The sequence below is a fragment of the Salminus brasiliensis genome, chromosome 11, assembly GCF_030463535.1.
Source record: "Salminus brasiliensis chromosome 11, fSalBra1.hap2, whole genome shotgun sequence".
NCBI classification, from domain to species: domain Eukaryota; kingdom Metazoa; phylum Chordata; class Actinopteri; order Characiformes; family Bryconidae; genus Salminus; species Salminus brasiliensis.
Genome location: NC_132888.1, coordinates 11854821 through 11877629, shown reverse-complemented (window position 1 = coordinate 11877629; position 22809 = coordinate 11854821). Strand labels below are relative to the sequence as shown.

The window sequence follows — 22809 nt, the reverse complement described above, 5'->3', positions numbered from 1 at the left end:
ACTTTTACAGCTGTGGTCGAAGGTTTACACACATAAACTCATAATGGACATAAATGTCACTGCAGTTTTGAACTTTGAACTTTATACAACCACTGACCGGTGAAGTGAAATGGGCAAGCATAAAAATCTCAGCCACTTTGACAAGGGCCAAATTATAAAGGCTAGCTGGCGTCAGGCACATCAGGCAGGTCTTGTGGGGTTTTCTGGTATGCAGTGGTCAGTAACTACCAAAAGTGGTCAAAGAAAGGACAATTGATTAAAAAAAAAGGTAACATCGGCACCTAAGGCTCATTGATACGATCCATGGAGGTCCACCTCAAAACTTACAGGTCTTACAGCATCTGCTGCTAACATCTTTGTGGCAGATACCACAGGGAGTCCATGCTTCGATTGATGGACAGCTTAAATAGAAAAAACAATAAGAATTTTTATGCACATAAAATCAATAAGGGCAAAAAAATGTACATGCTATGACCAAACAGCACATCTAGCATTTGGGTTGTCCCTTAGAATTAGCACCTTGACCAGACGTTGTTGGTAGCCATCAGCAAGCACAGCCCAACTTTTAAGCAAAGTCCACATATTTTTTAATAGGATTGAGGTGATGAGTATGATGCTTCCACCACTGTGCTTAACAGTTGGTACAGTCAGTGTTATTTTGGGTGAAATGCTTCCAGTTTATGGAAGGCCTGTGCCCTGGTGGTTCTGGGGCATTTTCTGACTATCCGAACTAGTTTGAGTATGCTAAGGATGACAGTTTTGCAGAGTAGCAGTTTTGCAAACACTTGTATTTACATATAATGGTTTAATTCAATGATATTGGAACCTGCAGTTGTTTGGAAATGGCTTCAAAAGATTTTATGACTTGTGTAAATCTATGATCAGCCAGATCTGCACTGAGCTCCATCTTTCCTATTGTATTTTGCGTGCTGGTCAATCCAGTGAGTCTGCTGTCAATCAAACCCTTTTATGTGGGCACAGAGAAGATGCCAGCTGTAGTCAGTCATTAACAGGAAGTTAAGATGCCATGGCATTTTGGAACTGGACTGATTCAGTACCAGACCAGAAAACCCTTCAAAAAATAAATGTGTACATCAAACTGTTGTTTTTGTTCTGTTAAGGGTGTTTTCACTTATTCTGCCCCAGAAAAAAAGATCAGGAAAGAAAATCATTAATAGTCCAGTATTGCCTTGACATTCATGTCTGTGAAGAGTGTATGCAAACTTATAACCGGAACCAGGTACTGGATGGTTACTGTTTGTACTGGGCCTTTTTGATAGTGGTTTGGATACAAGCCAACATTTTCACACAAAAATCAAAACTGTTAAAAAAATAAATAAATAAATAAAAAAAAAAGAGAGAGAGAAAACCCTTGCTTTCACAGTAGGAGCTTTCTCTGTAAATCCGAGCACAGCCAAAGATGCTCTGAAAAGAAGTCAGAGATTATTTGTAACACTTGCGAAGTCTTGTCAAAAACAAATCATGCGAGTTGGGAGGAAAACCATGCGGGTGCCAGAACAGCAAAGGAATTTGATGAAATCCCTGTGTTCACAAACCCTGCCATGACTAACTCAATTATACTTATACATACTTGAAGAGAGTAAAGTCACTTAGTAGAGGCTGAGAGACAGAGGTTCTGCTTTTATGATTGAATAAAACTAAAGGTTCGAAATTTCCCCAGAAGGGACAGAGCGCTTCTGCTCAATCAATAAAAAAATAAACAGACTTCTGCAGCCTGCATATGTGGTTTGAGGCAAAACTAATGATTTAACTATTTTTTTCTTAATCTCAATAACCAAAAGAAGTTTCAGGACTGAGAGGGAAGCAACTATTCAATTCCCTGTCAAGCGTTTCAGCAGGACAAGGCAACGTCCAAACAGTTTAGCTGAAGATGGCCTTAAGTTGTACTTAAGGTTGTATTGAAGGTTATTAACCCTCAATGTCAGCTTTAGTAAACCAGCATTTTTATAGAAATACAATAAACAAAAAATAATCAAGGATACTATGAACAAATGCATAGCAGCAGAAAGACTGCAGTATAGGATGTTTCCATGATTGTGCTTTCACAAATGTATACCCTCTAGTATGAAGCAGCTTATGCATCTAAAGTTTAAATGGAGTTTGCATTAAACACATGTCTGGTGGGAGTATTACAGTGCTCATGGGTAAGTGTTTCAATTTTACTAGACCTTTTACTGTCCCTTAAGGCCAAGCAAGTAGCTCAGAAGTCAAAATATGTCAAAATATGTGAATCTAAGCACAGTTCATACCCCTTTCTCAGATAATTCCAAAAGAGGAAGACCTCTTATAATTTCAGCACTGTGCTAATGTGAAAGACAAATGTCCACAGGGCTAACAGATGCTGCAGTAGTGGTAGTCCTGGAGTAGCCATGGCACAGGTTTGGCCATTCCTGACTCTAAACATGAATGCTGGGAATTACACAATGATAAATCCACATACCAGTATTAGATCTGAGAGTTTACTGTGTTTAGAAAGAAATGCAGACAAAATAATATCTATAATCATTTTTTTAATATCAGTAAGAATTAACAATAAATGTACAGTGTAAATGTAAAGTCTGTTTTTCAAAATATTGTTACTTGGGGCACCAGCACCCTAAAAATACTGAAGAACAATTAAGTGTGCGTGTGTGTATTACAAGCTACATTTCCACTGAATTCTGCACAAAATGACTAGCAATCAAATGCATAATGCAAAATGCATAAAACAATATTTTCCGCAAAAAAACATAAAACATAAACATAAAACAATGTTTTAATATTTTTGCTGCCCAGCAGCTTGTTTCCATCAAACTGTGGTTGCCCCAATTATTTACTGATCAGAACTTTTACTGTCCAGTAAGAACCGTTAGGTGAGATCCCACTTCTCGCCATATTAAGGCATTTGAAAACTGTCGGAAAAGAAAGGATTCAGGATTTCTGGACTTCTCCCTCTGGAAGAGCTGAAAAGCTGCAATGTTTCTTTTAAAAACAGACCAATTTAAGATCAGCACTGGTTGAGTTTGGGTTTTTTGTGTCCCAAACCACAACCACATCTACACTACACTTTACAACATTTTTAATCTTATTAATCTAGTAATTGCATTTATAATAACAGTGAGCATTTATTATATACTATTCAGTGGGAGTGTGTTGTTTGGGACACAGCCCTTGTGCTTGCTGAGGAACATGGAGGGAAATCTGTCACATGGCACTAAATGCATTTCTAAATGCACAATTTTCCCCCCTAATGTAAGTTTCTACAACATTTTGAGTATTAAAAAATGTATATCTGCTAAAGTTACATCCATCAAATATTCCTGACCATTTCAGTTTCTATAGCTATATTTTAAAGCACTAAAATATTTGTCTTAAAAACCTGGGGTGAAAATGCAGCTAGACACACACACATACACACACACACACACACACACACTTAGCACATTGTTATTTGCGCCAAAGGTAGCATCCATGTTCTGTTTTAACGACTGAACGCAAACAGCACAATTATACATAGCAGTCATTTGAGAACCTGACCAAATCCATATGCAAGTATTGACAAGTCTAAAAAAATGTGCACCATATTCAGTAAACAGATGTTACAGCTTAAGTGCCAAGAAGGTTGTGCTACACTTGAACGAAGCTGCATATATGCGGAAATCATGAAACACTTACCAAAATCTAGAGAGTAATGCAGTTAATGCAGTACAGACGAATGTGCAAGAATTACTAAGCTGGCAGGCAGACTCTTATAGAATTAAGAACCATTACCTGTGAAATGCTTTGGTCATGCACGTCTTGCAAAAAAAGCAAACAAGCATCATGCAAATGTGAGGAGTATCTAAAGTCTACCAAAGATTCCATATGAAATGTGTAGTAACAGTGCAAATTTAGTTATTTACATTTATTCATAAACATTATGAAAAGTGTTCTGAAGTAAAGAAAATTATACTCAGAATTACACAGCTGAAACATTTGCTCCCTTTAGGGGTGGGCAGTTCTCCCTCAAACTGATGTCCTGGCATAGCCCTGAATATGACTTTTCCTTAATTAAACAAAACAAAAAAAAAAATTAACTGAAATCAGTTAAGAGAGGTTTGTGGTCTTGAGATCTTGTGAGCTTGTATGAAGAACATAATTTGGTTCCAGACTCCTAATTTTTACAAGTGCCTAAAACTTTTACACAATATTATTATACCTATCTTCATTTTTGCTTACAATGTAAAAACAACTGCCACTCACATTATGTCAGATACAAAGTTTTTGCAGGACAGCAATAATATTCTATTGAGAAAATCTCTCATATCAGTAGCGAACTGGGTCCAGTAGAGAGTATGTTAATTTTATGCAAGATAAATCTCAATTGACTCAACTGTGAATTAAAAGGCTATTATTAGGTGCAGTCTGCTTTAATCATTAGTTCTTTAATTGCTATTATCCAACCTATTATTCTCATAATTCATTAACAATTTATATAGGAACAATTGTGACCATTACAGGTCTTTGGAGTACATCTTTTTCTACAGCTTAATAAAGTCTACCAGCATATTTCTCTTTAAACTCATCTATCCATTTTCTGATTGACGTCCCCCTTCCCCAAACAGCCAATTTGTCCAAAATATAATGGTGGTATGGCTTAAGGCACTGCATGCACTTTCAGAAGCTCCTGTGAAACCTGAGCAGTGTATCCTATTTTTACTGCAGCTGAAAAAAGTTTTACTTTCCACCGACATGTGAATGCACAGAGCTAGAGCTGGACTTGACTAATTGGTATCTGGCTTTGCAATATATTGATCATCATTAACTACGAATAATGCCTCATTAACTCAATTCAGATTTGTTGCTCAGATCAGATTTGGCTATCTTGACTGTATCTGTCTGTAATGTAATCTCTCCCTGAAACAACACATATGCACACACATATGCACACACATTGATGCAGGTCGCCTTAGTCACCAACCTCTCCTCCATTGTTGTTTTGCCGTGCTGCTGGATCTGGCTGATGACGCCAGCTCTAAGTGCATGTATACAGGCAAAAAGACATGAAATCCATGATCTAGTACCACACATGACAGTGACTCACATTTGATTTTAATAAATCGGAAGTGAGTCACTTCAGCCTATTAATGTGAACCAAGTCTTAGTCTAGTAATGTTTCCTTAAGAAAAGAAAGAGTTTCTGTATACAGATGTGGAAGAGCAAAGAACTACATGGCTTTTCAAATCCAAAAAGGATCAATCCTATGTGCCAAGTCCTAAGATATCCTTTTACTGTGGCTGCACAAAAAGTACATGTGCAAAACCATTAAAGAAAGCTGAAGCATACAAACTCCAAATTAGCAACAAAGACTACATATGGAATTTCAATAAATATATACTGTCCAGTTGAATTTCCCAATTGTATTTTACACCCCAGCTGTTAGGTAGCAAATGCTTGCAGCGATAATCAGTTGATCATTGATTATATACCACTATTATAAATGTGAAAATTAATTTTCCACTTGCGCAGATATTTGTACTACTACATATGTGGTAGATATCTACCAGCATGCTGGCTCTACCATAACCACAGCCACAGATTCACTCCTATGCCAATTCCCCACGGACCCGCCTTCTGGTTCATGGGACATGAGGTTCTGCAACGTCGCTCTGTGTATCATCTTGAAAGAGTGCCGAAGTGGGTTTATTTCCTGCTCCGTTTCCTTGGGGACAGTCATTTGGAGATTGTCCAGTGACACTGGCCTCAAGGCAGGTCTCTGGGAGGTTGTCCTGGTCGGACGCAGCCAAGCCAGGACAAGCCATGGGGGTGAGAGGCAGGGAGGTGGGGCAATCTGAGGAGAGATACCTGGCTAAGATATTGAGCTGCTCTGGCTGTGCTGAAGCCTCGGGGCACGCAATCTGGCACAGTCCCGAGACAGACTGTCGCATCTCCTCCATGTTCTGCTTCAGCTGTTTACGCTCCTGCAGCAACTTCTCCTTCTGTGTCCTCTGTGTAACACAAAACCAGACAGAGACACATAACAGATTCTTTTCACCATCACTATTTTTACTTTATTTCAATTATTTATTTGTATAACTGGAAATTTGAGTGCTAATTAATCTCTACCAGATTCTACTTGAGTAAGATAAATGAATGCACCTGTTTATCTGCCTTTAATTTGAGATCAGCAGGTTTTTATAGGGATTTGGTGAAATAAATAACTGCATTTTTGAACAATTCATAAACACATGAACTCACCATTGGCATGCTGTACAAACATACAGTTCATAAATATTTATATAAAATATATTAATATATAATTCTTAGCTATAGGGAAGCTTCAGAGCACTGTAAAAACAATATTCGTGATAAAACACATCCCAAAACGCACCAGTTTCTTGATGTCCCCCTCCAGTCTGTAGATGCAGTCTAGCTTTCTCTTGCGGCATCGCTGAGCAGCCATGCGGTTTTTGCTGCGCCGCCTAACATCTTGCACAAACTCCAGCTGCTCTGGGGTCAGCGCCTGCTCCTTCAGCATCTGCAGGAACGCACGTCTGCTCATGCTCGAAATATGCTCGACAGGGAATGGCAGCTCTACCTAGGAGGACGGAGAACCAGAACAAGACGTTCTACAGACTGTACAGTAGTGAGCAGATGTCGCCATTATTAAAATAAGTGTGATATTGTCATGCCTCAAAAACATGTTACATTGCAGCAGAAGGCTTTAACATTGCTTTGATGGTACGCTGACTGTAATAAGGAGAATATTCTCTTGGCCAATCCCACTCCAGGCTGGAACTCTGCTGCTGCACTATGTAACTTTGGTGGAGCTGCATAAGACCTCTCATTAGAACTGTTACTGATATTTGTGCAAAAACTGAATTTACTGCAGTGGTCTAACAGTTAAAAAACAACAACAACAACAACAACAACACTAGAACATCCATACTCCATACTCCATACTCCGAGAAATGGCTCAGTTATGAAGCTGTGAAGACAAAGCATTGGGAGCTTGTGAGGCTCTTAGGTTAGCTCTAAGGCCAGTTTCTTACCTGACTGCCTCACCAGCACCTGACGCATCTGCTTCACCAGGGCTCAATAACCAATTTTCCCCTCCACATAACGGTATTAGCAGATGTAAGAACGTTTGGTGGTTGTCTTAACTTTAGCACCTCAGCTCTGCTCTAAATAGCGTTAAATAGCCTGCTGGAATATTGGGTTGGCATAGCTAGCTAGCTACTTAATAATCCACAACAGTAGCCTACTTCAGACCGCATTCACTCTGAATATCATACAACCATAAACCATTTGATACGAAATGACCAGAAATGCAAACGCAAAGACGGACAAAAACAAACTCTTGAAGGTGGGCGTGGCAGAATAAGGTGAATAGCCGTGTGCCGTTATGTCAGCAGCAGATTGAACAAACTGTGATAATAAGCAGTCCTTCTGTCTTTTCCTTCTTGGGTTATAATACAGTCTCCTCAGCTATGCTTATTGTTTATTGCTGATCTTTTTGTTGATGTTTCAGTCATGACCCACCCCATAGCAGACAAGGATTTTAATCCTCCAGATAGACCAAAGATATACAAATGAGTATTTGATCAATGCTGCTTACGTAGCGGCTGTGTATGTGTATGAGGCAGCTTTAGTTCAAGTACAGGGATTTGTTTTTGGGTGTTTTTTTTGTTAAAGTCTTTTTTGGGCATTGCTGTTGGTCCTGTCATCATTAAATGTTCACACAAGAACATAAAAATGGTACATAATGACATTATTTTTGGCCAACAATATTTCTATAAATACATACACACACACACACATATATATACACACACACACACACACACACTCCAGTCACTTTTTACTACAAATATTTTCAAACCAAAGTCAAGTTTTCTACAGTGGTACATTTTGGCTCACCTCACACACTTGCTCGCCGACAGCCGCACAGTCTCCCTCTGTGTCACATTCAGAATTCTCGCCAGAGTTAACAGGAGACACACAGGAACTCTCTCTACTCTCTTCCTTGGACAGACTGTCACCACCAGAGGGTTGTCCTTCTTTGGAGCTCAGGTCTCTGAGAAAAGGGCAGTCATCAGGGGCAGCACCCAAGTCCAGGTGCTTCAGCCAGTGGAAGTCGGAGCCATTCCCCACAGCTGCCTGGTCCATAGACTCCAGAGGCTCTGCCAAAGAAGAGCTTAAATCTGGCCAAAAACCTTTCGCCAGATGCTCAGCCACCTCCCTCTCTACTGTGCTCCTCTCTGTGGACCCGCCACTAGGTGCTTGATCAGGGAATATTTGCTCATCAGAGTCAAAGGTCTGAGGGGCCTCAGAGTTAATGCTCTCTAGGTTAGTCACTGAGGCAATGCTGTCCAAAACCTCGCTTGTTTCTGTGGGGCTTAGAGGACGTAACTGGCTGCATTCTGCTGATGGTTCCAGAACCCTTACTGGGTGGTTAAAGTGGCCTTCAGTGATATTTGGCATGTTTAGAGTTTCGCTGGCAGATGTTTCACCGGGAACGCCAAGAGAAACGTCCATTGACAGTCCGTTCTGAAACGCTTCTCCCATCTGCAAAATGTCACCATCACAGCCCGCTGTGGTAGGATGCACATTTGCACCGTTGTTGGTGCACGTCACTGAAAGAAAGGGACATACCTGACCGGCCGGTACTAAGGAAGACAGCGACAACTGTGGCCCGCAGTTCTGTAAACACAGTTCTGTTCTGTCTTGGTCAGAACCAGGCTGGAATGAGACGGCGGGTAAAAAGTGCAGATCCTTATTAGGGGAAACAGAGGGGCATTCTTCAGGACACGGTATGCTTGGCATAGCAGGCACACTATTCACCATCTCAGCCCCAGAAACCTGAGGTACACTGTCCGTTTCAGTATTAGTGCGACACTCGCTGGTAGTGCTGCAGTCTTCATTGGCAGCTGGGGGTTTCTCATGGCAGGCTTTGCTCTTGTTGCTGTTTTTGCTCTTCCTCTTGGCTTCCTGAGTGTTTCCGCTGCCATCAGAGAACTTGGGAATGAGGAACTCAAAGCAGGCTTTGTCAAGATTGTGAAATCCCAACAGCTCGGCACATCTGTGAATCTCCAGTATGTTCTCTTTGGTGAAGTGAAGCTTTGCAGTGTAGGCAAACTGCAGCAAAGGCACAAAGCCCTCTACAGTGACCTGGGGATATACAGAATTTTAAGAATAAATACTGTACTATTTTTAAAAATATTATGAATATGTGATAAAGTATAAACTATTATTGTGGCTGGTTATTCCTACTAATTTACTATTTTAATTGAGAAGTAATAAGCACAAATTCTGTAGCTATCAAATATCAAATATAAAAAAAAATCAACACAGTCACTCTGTCCTTCATAACATAAAAAATATATTAGGCCAAATCAGTCCTGACACCAATTATAATTAGGAACTGTCACAAGAATTTCCAAGCTTTATGTATTTTCTGAAAACCTTCAGACCTCATCAAACAAAGGCTTCGCTAAGGAACTGTCTAAAGATCTAAAAACTAAATTAACAGATGCTCACAAGGGAGGGAAAGGCAATAAGCAGACAATCTTGCATTATCATTTTTGCAGTTTTTACAGTGCGGACGGTTGTTAATAAATGTCCATTCAGGGGGATGTAGTGGTCAAGATGAGATCTGCATGGAGATCTGCATGCATCTGAAACCAGCATGGAAGTGTAACTGGATAAAGAGGGAGATGCACTGTTCTACTGTGCAGCATTGCTTTCTCAAACATTTTCTCCATGGAAGAGTCCTAAAAGAAAACCTGACCTGTAACCTTGCATATGAAGTATGGTACAGAACGTCTAGAGAAGCCAGATGAGTTTTGAAAACCACAAACCACAAAGTGCTGTGGACTGATGAAGTATAAGCCATAATCAGCAATGGTGTGTTTGGAGAAAAAGAAACTGTACTTCATGGAAAGAACACCTTGTCCAGCGTGAATCATGGGGGTGGATCTATTATGATTTAGAGTTATGTTGCTGCCAGGGACACTGGCAGTATTTGTACAGGTGAAGGGAAGAATGGATTCTACAACAAGCAAGGATGCAAATGTCAAGCTATCTTTAAAAAAAGATGATGGCTAAAGAGGATGGTTTCAACAACTAAATAATGATCAAAAACATACCTCAACACCCCCATTGACTACCTGAGGAGACACAAACTGAAGCTTTTGGAATGTCCCTCACAGTCCTCTGACCGAAACATCATAGAAAATTGTATAGACCTTTGTGAAATTAGTTGTAAATAATCTCAGAATTCGAGGCCTTCTGCAAAGAAGAATGAGAAAAAATATCAACTAAAAGAACTGAAAGACATTTAACTGCTGCAAAAAGTGTCTGCAAGCAAGTGATTTCTGCCAAACGGGATGTTACTAAGTCCTGACTCTGTGAGGTGCACCGAAGTTGCAGAAGCCACACTGATGATTTTGCTGTTGTTATGAAAGACAGAGTAACCGTGTATTGGGATTTACAGGAAATACAGTTTTTTATGTTGGATCAGCCATAGAGGCCCTGTTTAATACTTCTCAATTAAAAAACAACAAAAAGGTATCAATTGGCGAAGGCTGCCCAAGCCAGAATTGAATTTCTTCATCATGAGCTAAGCTACATCATATCCAGTAAAACTGCAGTGCATTACTTCATCAGGCAGATTGATGACCACATTCCAGCCTGTGTTGTTTAGGAGCCTGGTGTAAAAATAGTCGCTGCAACATGCAAGTACTGAGCGGTGCGCTCGAAAGCTCCTGCACTCCACTTCTACGGTCACGTCACAAAGGACATCCTTCTGTCTCTGTTCATCCAGGGAGCGGAGGACATGCACACTGTGTACAGCTGACTGGAAGGTGAACACCGACGTCCGGGGGCCATCCACAGACATGATGGTGAACTTTAGCTGCAGAACAACAAAAGAGGAACAGACACACAGCTGAGCAGAAGGGTGGATCCAGTGGGTCAGCATTACTTAAATGTCACCTGATCATGTTATTTATATATTCAGAGATGTGACAAAGAAAAAAGGGGATGGAAAAATAGTAGCATCTGTATCGATCTACATTTCTATTCACATTTATGGCATTTAGCAGACGCCCTTATCCAGAGCGAATTACAAAAGTGCTTACATGTCCACTCAGAAAATACCCCTTGCTAGTACGAATAGGCTGGAATCCAAGAGATAAGCTATATGTACAAAAGTATTGGGACGCATGCTCTTTCTTCTGAAATCAAGGGTAGTACAAGTGTGTTTATCTGCTTTTGCTGAAGTAACTGTCTCTCCAGGCAAGGCTTTCTACTAGATTTTGGAGTATTGCTGTTTGATTGCATTCAGCAACAAAAGCATTACTGAGGCCAGGATGTTGGATGATCACCACCCTACTTCATCCAAAACTCATCCCAAAGGTATTGGATGGAGCACCATCCATCATTCCAGAGAACAGCAAATCTCACTGCTCTACAGCTCAGTGCTTTACGGGTTTGTGCTTAACTGCTCCAGAGAGTCATTTTCCTACAGGCAATGGTTGCAACTCAAAGCAGCTAAATGCAGTCATTAGACAGGGTGTCCACAAACATTTGGACATATAGAATAGATTCTGCCATATACAGGCAAGATTCAGTCTGCATCTGAAGGCAGCACGCTTTGCCCACCACCTTAGTGCCAGGACATGCTAGTCTTCCATACTGTTTAGATGGAGGATAAAGAAGAGCTGTTCTTGAAGCTCGAAGGGCTCTTGGTACCACTGCCATCAGGTACAGAGGGGCTGGTCCAGCCCAGCATCAGGGTTTTGAGCTACAGGAAGCCAGGGAGGGAATGCAGCAAAGAAGTTAGACAATGCAGTCATGCCACTGCATCTTGCATCACTGCTGGTGTATGTTAAGTATGCCAATATCTAAGGCAGATTATACTGTAAATATATCATACTGCTTTGTGCTCTCGTCCAGCTTCGCCACGCCTTTGGTAGCAGCACTTTGACATGATGGCTTGCTGGTTAGCGGACTCTGCCTATAATAAGCCTATAATAAGCCAATCCTTCCTAGCATTAGGCACATTAAACAAAGCCCTACCAGACTTGAAGTTAGCTAGCTAGCTAGGCAGGCTACAAAAAGTTTGATTATTTGGGATTTTATGCCAGAACTGACCACAGGTAAGAAGAAAACACACACTGGACAACACTGTTTACACTGACAGCTTTGGCGAGGCCTTCACATTTAGCTAGCTATAGCTAGCTAGTGCTCGCTGGTTAGCTAGTTAGCTAGCTAGCTAGCAAGCTAGCGTAGCGACACATAGGCTAGGTGTAAAAACCAGCAAGCCCACATTAATACACCACATATAGAGGCTCATTCACTCGCTGTCTATCTAGCTACTGTAGTTAGATAGCTAGTGCTATCTATCTTATCGCTACATCATCACTGCATGTGTAGCTAGTAGCTATAGCTAGTAGTAGTGTGTGGATTTGGACGCAGCCATACAACACAGCGGTGAAGTTAGCTAGCTAGCGCCAGTGCTGTTTACGTTAGCTAATGGTGTTGACCAACTCTCTGAGAGCTACATTACGTTTATCATCAGCTATTTTTATTCTTATCGTATTTTCGGGGATGGTAGCTAGCTGGCTAAACTTAGGAAGTTGAATAGTGTATCGCTACCAATCCATAAGTGTCTGAACAGCTGTGTCCAGCTGTGTCCAGCTGCTCTCTGTACCGACACAGGGACCCAATCCACGTCCTCCATGCTCTAGGATGATGGGATCATTGGGGATCATGAAATGTGGCGTAATGTCTTAATGCTCATCTTCCAAATGAGCCTTTTGTAACATAAAGGAGCGAATGCAAGCCATCAAAACAAGAAACTACTGAACTCGGGCTAGCTAGCTATATACCCACCCAGCTACCAGAGACCTACCCCGCCTCTACCAGAGTAAAATGGCAAGGACTAACCTGACATATCACCTGAGATGAGAAAATGTCATATAAATCCTGGACTGTCCCTCATACATATCGTGATTATAACTGCTGAAAGGCAGAGAGTGTTAGCCCACAGGCTACTGAGTGAAGTTGCGACAGCAGCTCATGTGACTCTACAGGGGACGTCGCCCAGACGGGGCGCATGCGCAGTTTTGACAAACACTTTGGGCTGTGTCTAAAACTAGCTAGTGATGAGAGTCTCTGTAACCTCTCTGTCTCTGTAACCGCACCGCGAAGGCAACGATACGCCCTGTTTTTACAGCTCAATGCCAATATGAGCGTTTAACTGTGTTATAATTAGCCCTTATTAAATTAAGGACTAGATTACTAGGTTCTTCCTGCCTCGGAATCCTGCCTGAGTAGGCAGCATTTCGTACATTTCGGACACAGCCTTAGTGTTCCTCTAAGAAACGTGGATTTGTGTTAAAACCACACTGTTTAGAAGTGAGGACTGTGAAAATGCCCCCTCTGAGCTTGTGGTGTATGTTTTGCTATCGTTGTGAGAACATTAGTATAGTTTAAAAAGTATTATTTAAACTAATAAATTAAAATAACTTCCCAATTGGGGAAACGTACACATTTCCTAGAGTACCACTTTTTTCACACAAACCCCAAAACAGTCCAGTCAGAATCACACACAACAGAAATGTCCACATGGATTATAAAAAATAGACACTAAACACAAAGCACAATGCATATCATTTTAATAATAAACACAGCACATTTTACAATAATCCAGTTTTCTTTTCTTCAGGTTGCTTGATTGTGCATGATATGCAGTGCTGCAAGGTAAAGAAGAATAAGCAGTTCTGCAGTATATAAAGCGTACACAAAACCTGAAGGCAATATCTCAATGATCATGTGAGTTTGTTCAGAACAATATAAAAATAATTAATAGCACCTTTCATAAATAAATTTGGCTTTTAGAGATGTAAAGATTAAAACATTAAGCTGTGCATGTACAAAAATTAAAAAAGAAAAGAAAAGGCCTAAAAATACAGAATGTTAAAAAAAATTTAAATGTTAAAAAAAATAATAATATAGAGGAATAAGATATGAAGGAAATTATTTTAACATATTATTACAATATTTACACAAAACTATTGTGTTCCTTAACAGCTGTTAAGCTCCCACAATAATGGACTCATCTTTGCCAGGACTCCTGAGTGACTGATCAGCCTCAGGCTGTTTGTGTGGGTTCCAGTCAGTATATCTTTCACTGACAAGTTAAATAAATCCTTCAGCTGGACTGAGGAACGGAGACTGTGGTGGAAGGAATGTGATGTGTGTGTGGATGGCTGATGTACATGACGTCTTATGCCTGTTCCTCTCTCTCTCTCTCTCTTTCTCTATCTGTGTATTTGATAGATAACCATATTACCCACTTGGACAAATTACTTAATTACTTAGTATTTATAGATGCCCATCAAATCGCAGTTGTTACAGACAGAGATGTTTAGTCTGTTGTTTGTTTGGTTTGTTATGATGGCCATTTCCATTTATTCCTGAAGATAAATCCTGCTGTAAAATAAAACAGTTAGCTAGGCTTGTTTTTCTTTTGGTGTTCTCTTGTCTGAGGCAGGGCGGGAGGGAGGGATGTCATTATGTCCAGTCTGGTTTATCCAAAGGGGGCTTGTCCTTTCCGGCCTTTTGTTGTTTGGGTTTGAAAATAGAGACTAAACATAAAGCACTCTTTATCAAAATATTACTTTTAATAAATTGTTATTTTCCTTTTTCTGCTGTATTCTGTTTAAAGGCCTATTAAAAGTATTCTTTATGATATTTTGATTGAGTGCTTTAGGTTTAGTGTCTATTTTCACAACAGCACTCAAACAACAAAAGGATGGAAAAGTCATTTATGGAAAAGCCCCTGTTTATGTTACCTCTGGATAAACCAGACTGGACATAATGAGACCCCTCCCTCCCGCTCCCACCTCCAGACTAAAGAAGGCCAGTGACCAAAAGAAATCCAAGGCCAGCAATTTTTTTTATTTTACAGCAGCATTTTTGTTGTTTGGGCGCTGTATGGTATGGTATATGTACGGTATGGCTTCTGGGTCATTTAATTCAACTTCCTTCATGCTGTGTCCAACTCTTGAGGATGAGTGCCGAAAGAGAGATCTTCTGTGGATTTCTGAGGTTCTTGAGTTACCAGTTCCCAGTGGCACTTGGAGGTGGAGGAGGTGCTTTGGTGGAGGTGGAGGAGGTGCTTTGGTGGAGGAGGTGCTTTGGACAGAACTGTAAGCTTTACTTGCACCTGACGCTCTAGAGGTGGGTGTGCCGGCTGGGGTTGTGGCAGCACTTTCTAAACCGATGCCTCTCAGAGGGAGATGTGTCTGGAGCGGAAGCAGCAGCTTCAGTATCACCTCCAGATGTTGATCCAGCCAGTCCCTGCAGTGGTGCTGTTTTAGCTACACAACACAAAGAGCATGATTTACAGGTAAAGCAGCAGGAGTATGAAACCCAGCTGCTTTCGGCTACGTGAGATCCCAAAGCATATGAGGATAACAAACTGATATAATGGAGAAATTGCGGAAGCTTCGGTTAGAGACCGCAGTAAGACCTGTTCCTAAACCAGGATCTTTCTTGGCATCTATTGCACCTGCTGCTGCCAGTACTCTTTATGTGAAAGACTGCAATAGGCGTGACTTTTGTTTAATGTAAGTAAGCATATTAAAATAGTCCGTCTGTTTAGGGACGCAGTAATGGATGTTACTTTTACTTTATTTGAACGTGTTGCTGTTACTTTACTCTGGCCAAGGTAAAGGTGACAGTATGGTCACTGTTACTATGAAGCAGATTAGTAGGAGGAGCTTAGGACCAAAGTTTAAATTCTGGGAAAAAAGGTCATAGTTCAGGTCATCTGACTGTTCGGCCTACACTACCCATAAAGTCCACCCCCGACTGTTCACAGTACAGCAGTGAAGGGTCTCGCTTTATGTATGCCAAAAAACATGCTGTGAGCATATAAACACCAATTACTTTATTGCATCATTAACATAAATGTAGTGTTTTTCTAACTATTGAGACCATATAGTCTGAATCAGACTCAAAAGATCATGTCCAGTCATGTTTGGTGAAGGGGTGGGGTGTCTCTTAATCTTGGTTGCAAAAGATATCAAAGAAGGGCTAAACTGTGGATACAGAAAATCATTATCACAGGTTTGTGGCTACATTTCTGCACTACATGGCTTTGTCAGTCAGTCACCCCTACCTAGGTTAAATCACCATGTGAGAAAGATCTTGTATGCCTTTGTTGTTGCCTGATGGCAATTCACAAGTCACAATGATCAAAACTCTGCAAATTGCTGAAATTTGTGCTTTGGTGTAGGGAGTGGCTTGTCTTGGCCGCTTTTCTCAAGTGACATGAGCAGCACATTTTCTCTGTACACCTTACAGAGAGGTGTGTCTGGGACAAAGACATGCCAGTAGGTGATGTAATATGTCTGCAGTTAATAATGTGCAGCTTATCTCTAAAGTAGCCCTCTGTTTATAGAGGATTTAAAGTGAAACTGGATGCACTGGTTCATTTGTTGCCCAGTTTGTTTGCCCACCAAATATTTAACATCAATCAGTCAATTACGCCTCCAGCACTGTGACACATATGCAAAATTGACATGCTGGGTGTAGCCGCAGTCTTAAAAGGATTCTCAGCTGAGACAATTTAATTAGTCTCAATATTGATCTTCTTCCTTAAATAGCAGAAAAAAAGCAGAATATTTACATTGATAATTGTTTTATTAATAATAAAAAAACAGTAAAACAGCTTAAACAGTAAAAATCCAAGTGCATTTCTGGTGATTTTAGTCTTCATGGAAAAACTGACAAAGCTCTTGCTATTGTCAGTATTTCTATTGCGCCTCTAAGGGAGTAGCTTTATGACTACCTTGTCGACAGTTGTTTTCCTGACCCCACCCAGCCTCTAGGAGAACAAACACTAGGCTGTCCTGGTACGCCCACTTTTCTCTTCCAAAACTGGTCTTATTAAGGCTGTCAAGTTAAAAAGCCTCACACAAACTCTTGAAGGCTCAGGGAGAGGCAGTGTACGTTGTCAGGCTCTCCTTTATCTGCAGGTAAGTCAATGCTTCAAGGCTGCTTATAGAATTCCATTTAAGAGCAGTATTGATTAACATACAGAATCTTTTAATACATACTCATGCCTAGGATAAGTAACTTTAGGCTCACCAAGGATAATATTCCAAAAGCTTTCTAAAAACCCTTTTTTGAACCCACTTCTTAAAAATGCTTGAAAAACTTTGATGTAAAAGATATAAATGTTCCTTTTTGTTTCTGCAGTGCGACATTGTCAGAAGCTCCAACCATTATACAGCGCTTTGAAAGACCCAAAACCACTTAGATTCACTCAGCCTGATAGGAGAAATACCTGAACCACAATGGAACGACAGAAGGACTACTATGCTCTTATGTGTGGCCTTCAGGAGCTTGATTTCCAGGGGAAAGCAATACCAAGTGACCTTGTGTTAACAGGTGACCACGCCTTTCCACTCTCTTTGAACCCAAGAGGACAGGTCCTAATGGCTGCATCTCACTATGGTCAAGGACGTGTAGTCGTGTTCGGACATGAGGAGTACTTAACACGTTTCCCAGGCCTGGTAGAGAATGTTTTGGCTTGGCTCATGCCCTCTTGTACTGACAACACCACAGTAGGCATTCAAAAAAGTCTTCATTTACTTGCCAACAACCTGTGCTATTCCTCTATGACAACCAAGGTGGATGACTTCCAGAGTGGTTTTGCAGTCTTCGTCTCCGATGCCTACAGCGTGGATACATGTGCTAAGGATTTGGTGGCCTTTCTTAAAGCTGGAGGAGGTTTGCTGATCGCTGGCCAAGCCTGGAGCTGGGCTAAAGCCCACCCAGAAGAGAACACATTACTCAGTTTCCCTGGGAATAAAGTGTGCAGTGTGGCAGGAATCTACTTCTCCGAACATGAAGGGGAACTTGGCAAATTTCCTGTGCCCATGCAAATTCCCTCTAGCTGGCTAGCAGTGTCGTAAGTACAGCAGTGGTGCCATTCTTTTATTGTTTTTTTTTTACCTTGTTTCCTTGTTTCACAGTCTCTCACTTTATTTTTCTCTTTATTACCAGGATTGGCAAGGATTTCAAAGATGACCTCCAGGTCCTACTAGAAGGTGTTTCTGAGTTCGACATTCAAGGTGGGGCTATACCATCTGAGGTGATGGCACATGGACCATTAGCTTTTCCCATTGGGCTTACCTCAGGTGGTAGAGCATTCATTGCTGGGGCCTATTATGGACAGGGAAGAGTAATTGTGGTCACTCATGAAGGCTACATGGGACGTGAATCGCTGTCCACTTTCATGATCAATGCTATCCGTTGGCTTGATGAAGGGCGTAATGGGGTTATTGGTGTCTCCCCCAATCTCAGAGAGGCCCATAGGATTCTGAGCAGGTCAGGGCTGGAGTGTCAGTTCACTGGCTTAAGGGAAGACCTAAGTGTCTACGTCTGCACATCCTACAGTGATGCTCAAAGCCAGGAGATCCAGGAATTTGTTGCCGAAGGTGGAGGTCTCCTGATTGGAGGTCATGCTTGGTACTGGGCCCAGAGCAATCCTCACCGCAATGTGATGACAGATTGCCCTGCAAATCATATCCTCAGTAAGATGGGCCTGTGTGTGATGGGAAGTACCTTGCAGTCTGGTTTGTATCCAGCCCTACAGGTGACACAAGAGGGGACCTCACAAGCATACCATTTTCGTGACTTGCTGCAGCGCTTTGCTGGACACGTGACCAAGGGCCAGGAACTGACAGACCAGGAACACGAGTGCCTAAAGAAGCTCAGACATGACTGCGAAAATTACCTTAGAATGCAGGCTCATGACTGTGCGTCCTACACGTCGGTGGTGGCACTCCTTACTGACATGGTGAAAGAGGCAGGAGTTCCACAGGTGTGTCACACATGTCCCATTCAAAGTGCTAAGGATAAACTGCTGCTTCATGTGGGGTCTGAGGTCTACAAGGTTTGCCAAGACCCTGATGCGCTCCTACCATTCATCATCACGGATATACCCAACTTACCCCCTGTGACCAATGCAAGGGTCCGCATCAGTGCAAACACAGCTGGTAGGAGATTCTTTTTTCTCTTAGTAGACATAGATGTAGGAAGTTCAGCAAAAGTGGGACATCTGGTAAAATGTGACAAATAAGCCTAATGCTTAAACTTTTAATCTGAAGTCCCACTTTGGCTTAATTCACCCCACAGTTATCTGAGTTTTGGTTAAATATTTAACCTAAGATACACTAAAATGTGTCCACAATTCTTTCAGATTGTGAAGAATGGATAAGCACAGGTCTGTATCTTTCTCCTGGAATGAGGACTCACATTGCAGTACCCACAGAGCTTGTGGGCAAGGGGTGGCAGGTAATTAATTCAAGTTCTCTGATTACATTGATCAGCTATAACATTAACACCACCTACCTAATATTGGCTAGGTGCCCCTTCTACCTCCACAGTAGATCTGACCATTCGAGGCATGGATTCCACAAGACCTCTGAAGGCGTCCTGTGGTATCTGCCACCAAATAGTTAACAGCAGATCCTGTCAGTCCTGTAGGTTGTGAGGTTGGGCCTCGACGGAATTTCGTCAATGAGCCTTAGGTGTCCATGACCCTGTCGATGATTAATAGGTGGCTCCTTTCTCGAGTCACTTTTGGTAGGTACCCACCACTGAATACCTGATGTCTTTGAGATGTTTCGACCCAGCTGTCTGGTCATCACAATGTGGCCCTTGTGAAAGTCATTCTAAACCTGCTTCAAACACATTGTTACCTTCAAGAACTGACTGTTCACTTGCTGCTTAATATATCCCAACCCTTTGATAGATGCCACTGTAGATGAAGATAATCAATGTTTTTCACTTCACTTGTCAGTGGTGTTAATGTTATACTGATCATATATAATTTTACAATTTACAGTAAGTAGAAGTTAAAGGTGAAGTTCATGCTCTCATGCTTGCATCTCTGTAGCTGCAGATTGGCTGTCAGACAGACCACTTAGGTCAAGCGGATGTTCTGAAACGGGCTCCTGTGGTGCATGAACGGTTCGCTTTGGACAAAGACATGCCGCAGGTGTGGAATCTGTGGGGAGGTCTCATATACCTTGTCGCTCCACCCAAATGCAAAGTGGACGGGGTGGAGGTTATCATACAGATGGCCATAAGAGCACCATACTACAAGTCTGGTAAATCCAGTTAACATGTACTCCCTGAATACCAGCATGGACGACAAGTAGGGTTAGTTTTGTGAATGTGGATTAAGCCTTGTTTAGTCTTGTACTACCATGCAATGCTTGTGTTTTTTCACCATTAAAAAGTCCAGCCTTAGGCTTAACTTAACTTGAGAAGCTGGCCCGAAAAATACAAACAGCACATTTGAACCTCTGAAAACTCAAATCCATTCCACATTGAGAGAATTAATGCACTCAGTTGAACTGATTCAGATGTGCTGAATCTTCTACACAGTTTTATTCTTCGGTATACTTGCTTTTGCAATACGTGTGCTGACGTAATACATTCTGTTAATGTGAAGCAGATGTATTATAGGTAAATAAGTAAAAATTCATTAATGTTCTGTTTTCTTCAGGAGAGACCAGTGTAGCGAACTGGGTGAATGAAATCCGTCATGCGCCAGCACCGTGGGCTGAGCTGGAGTTTGAGAATATCATCATCACCCTACATTCGGAGGTGATACGGCAGCTGGATCGTCCTGATGAGGTGGCTGCTCTTTGGGATTCGATCATGAAGGGTGTCACTGACTTGGCTGCAAGGCCCGCCAAGTTGCCACGCAAGGAGCGTTTTGTGGCAGATGTTCAGATCTCTCATGGTTTGTACTGGCATTGTTTACATGTGTCATTAAATGACAGATTGCATGTCAACCGTTTTGCCATTATAGTACATTATCCTTTTTCATAATCTTTATTATCATTTATTAATTTATTTGTATATATATATATATTTTTTTATTGATTTTTTACTTATTTATTTTTTATATATAAATTGTGCATTTACATTGAATGAAAAAACATGCATCATAAAAATGTCTTTAAGTACTGTGATGTTATTTTATTTTTTTACTTTTTTGACAAATAAACCACCCTTACTTTTGATCAAAGTAAACATTAACTGACAAACTTTACCAAAAAGACTTTTAGCTTTTATGCTTGTTTCCTCACAGGCTTCATGCATGCTGGCTACCCCATTATGATTCTCTCTGGCTCGGCCCCCGAGTTGATGAACCCTGATTCAGCCTGCAAGCGGGGTATTTGGGGCGCCATCCACGAGTTGGGCCATAACCAGCAGCGCTGGCTCTGGGAGTTCCCTCCACATACCACTGAGTGCACCTGTAACCTGTGGTCTGTGTATGTGCATGAGGAGGTGCTGGGTGTGAACAGAGCAAGCGCTCATGAGAACATGCTGCCAGAAAGACGGCAGAGTCGAGCTCAGAATTACGCCATGGGAGGCAGACAGTTGGAGCAGTGGAGCGTGTGGACAGCACTGGAGACATATATGCAGGTACAGAGACACACTTGATTCACCTCAGATGTGTGTTCAGGCAAACTCGAAGGAAATGTAACATTTCAGATATGGACAGTAATGGGTTCATTATAGAGGCTAGTAAAACAGCATTACATAACAGATCAGTGTACAACAACCTAAAAGTGTTGCAATTTTCACAAAATACATTTATTCCACCCAAAATATTCGATAGCTTAAGAGTTGCTGCTTTTACTTTTCTTTATCACAGCATTATCTTAACCTGTTTTTTTCCAGCTGCAAGACAGGTTTGGCTGGGATGCCTTCAAGAAAGTATTTGCTGCCTACCACAACATAAATAATGTGCCAGGTGATAACAACGGCAAGATGAACCTGTACGCTGAAACATTCTCCAAGGTGGTAAACCAAAACCTGGCCCCGTTCTTCAAAGCATGGGGTTGGCCCATTCAGCCCAGCACTGAAGAGACGCTCTCCAGTCTGCCTGTGTGGAGTGACCACCCTATGGTCCAGTATGATTGTTAGTGTATGAGGCGTTTTGGAAAGCACACTGAAAGCACACCAACAGTTTTGGCGGTGACCTGACAGTTTGTTTGTTTTCTAAATGAAATGGTGAGACAGGTTTCTGCATGAAACTCTCAAATTGCAAGAAAATTGATGGGTCATAGATTTACCATTATTTTTATGCAGTCATCTATACTGACATGAAGTGTAACTAGATTACTATTATATATGAGGGTATTTTAATCAGGTCAGCTCTTTAAGATCTACTTCTTTGGAAGGATCTCTCACATATTGCATGCATCTTTACACCAAACGTTAACGTCAACCTTTGCACTATGTACACCATTACAGCCTAGCTACACAATGTAATGCGATGCCTTGCACATGTTTATGAGATGAATGTTCGCAGTTTTTCTAATGTTGTTTACAAATAAAAAAAACTGCCATTCTTTTGAGATTTTTAGTCATTCAGATGAAATTTGTTTTTTTTTTCTTGTCCTTTCTTTTCCTGTTTTTTGACATCTTTCTTTGTAACTGTACATTTATGTCAGTGTAATGATAAAGTCATTATTTTGAGTCAAAATATCAGTCAAATATTTGAGAAACAAACAAAGACAATTTTTTTAAAGGGTAGCATAAATGTATTAATTCAAAATACTAATTTAAAATGAGACTTTGTATCATAATAATAACAGAAATATTTAATGTTGTAAGGTTGTAATGAATGATTGTACAGAGCCCCTAAAGTATCATGATAGAAAATTAATATTTAGAGACATAAACCATTCCCCTTAATTTAATAAAGCATTCTCTCAATTTAAC

At 41.1% G+C, this 22809-nt stretch overlaps 2 protein-coding genes across 4 annotated transcripts; one reads left to right on the top strand and one right to left on the bottom strand.

Annotated features, from left to right (window-relative positions):
- Positions 1 to 2511: 2511 nt before the first annotated feature.
- Positions 2512 to 13062, bottom strand: bach1a (BTB and CNC homology 1, basic leucine zipper transcription factor 1 a). Its single transcript, XM_072691719.1, has 5 exons — positions 12931 to 13062; positions 10640 to 10894; positions 7900 to 9150; positions 6371 to 6577; positions 2512 to 5987 (listed from the first exon to the last, which is right to left on the bottom strand). Exons 2-5 carry the CDS (start codon positions 10877 to 10879, stop codon positions 5619 to 5621), a joined length of 2067 nt encoding a protein of 688 aa, XP_072547820.1. The 5' UTR covers positions 10880 to 10894; positions 12931 to 13062; the 3' UTR covers positions 2512 to 5618.
- Positions 11977 to 22455, top strand: LOC140565674 (TRPM8 channel-associated factor homolog). Of its 3 annotated transcripts, none has more exons than XM_072691716.1 (8): positions 11977 to 12140; positions 17254 to 17968; positions 18064 to 19058; positions 19262 to 19356; positions 19961 to 20174; positions 20576 to 20815; positions 21167 to 21504; positions 21763 to 22455. In XM_072691716.1, exons 2-8 carry the CDS (start codon positions 17352 to 17354, stop codon positions 22006 to 22008), a joined length of 2745 nt encoding a protein of 914 aa, XP_072547817.1. In that variant the 5' UTR covers positions 11977 to 12140; positions 17254 to 17351; the 3' UTR covers positions 22009 to 22455. The 3 variants fall into 3 exon arrangements, with proteins under 3 accessions (XP_072547817.1, XP_072547818.1, XP_072547816.1); XM_072691717.1 differs by lacking the exon at positions 11977 to 12140 and adding an exon at positions 15318 to 15397; XM_072691715.1 differs by lacking the exon at positions 11977 to 12140 and adding an exon at positions 16323 to 17030.
- The last annotated feature ends 354 nt before the right edge of the window (positions 22456 to 22809 follow it).

What these genes read in the sequence shown, in the direction of transcription:
- bach1a (XM_072691719.1), bottom strand. Translation starts at nt 10,879, where the DNA reads ATGTCTGTGGATGGCCCCCGGACGTCGGTGTTCACCTTCCAGTCAGCT. An exon ending in TCATCAATCTGCCTGATGAA is followed by an intron (nt 9,151 to 10,639) that starts GTAATGCACTGC and finishes GTATATCCCCAG; the next exon opens with GTCACTGTAGAGGGCTTTGT. An exon ending in TCGGCGAGCAAGTGTGTGAG is followed by an intron (nt 6,578 to 7,899) that starts GTGAGCCAAAAT and finishes CCGTCCTCCTAG; the next exon opens with GTAGAGCTGCCATTCCCTGT.
- LOC140565674 (XM_072691716.1), top strand. Translation starts at nt 17,352, where the DNA reads ATGGAACGACAGAAGGACTACTATGCTCTTATGTGTGGCCTTCAGGAG. An exon ending in AGCACCATACTACAAGTCTG is followed by an intron (nt 20,175 to 20,575) that starts GTAAATCCAGTT and finishes TGTTTTCTTCAG; the next exon opens with GAGAGACCAGTGTAGCGAAC. An exon ending in CACTGGAGACATATATGCAG is followed by an intron (nt 21,505 to 21,762) that starts GTACAGAGACAC and finishes GTTTTTTTCCAG; the next exon opens with CTGCAAGACAGGTTTGGCTG.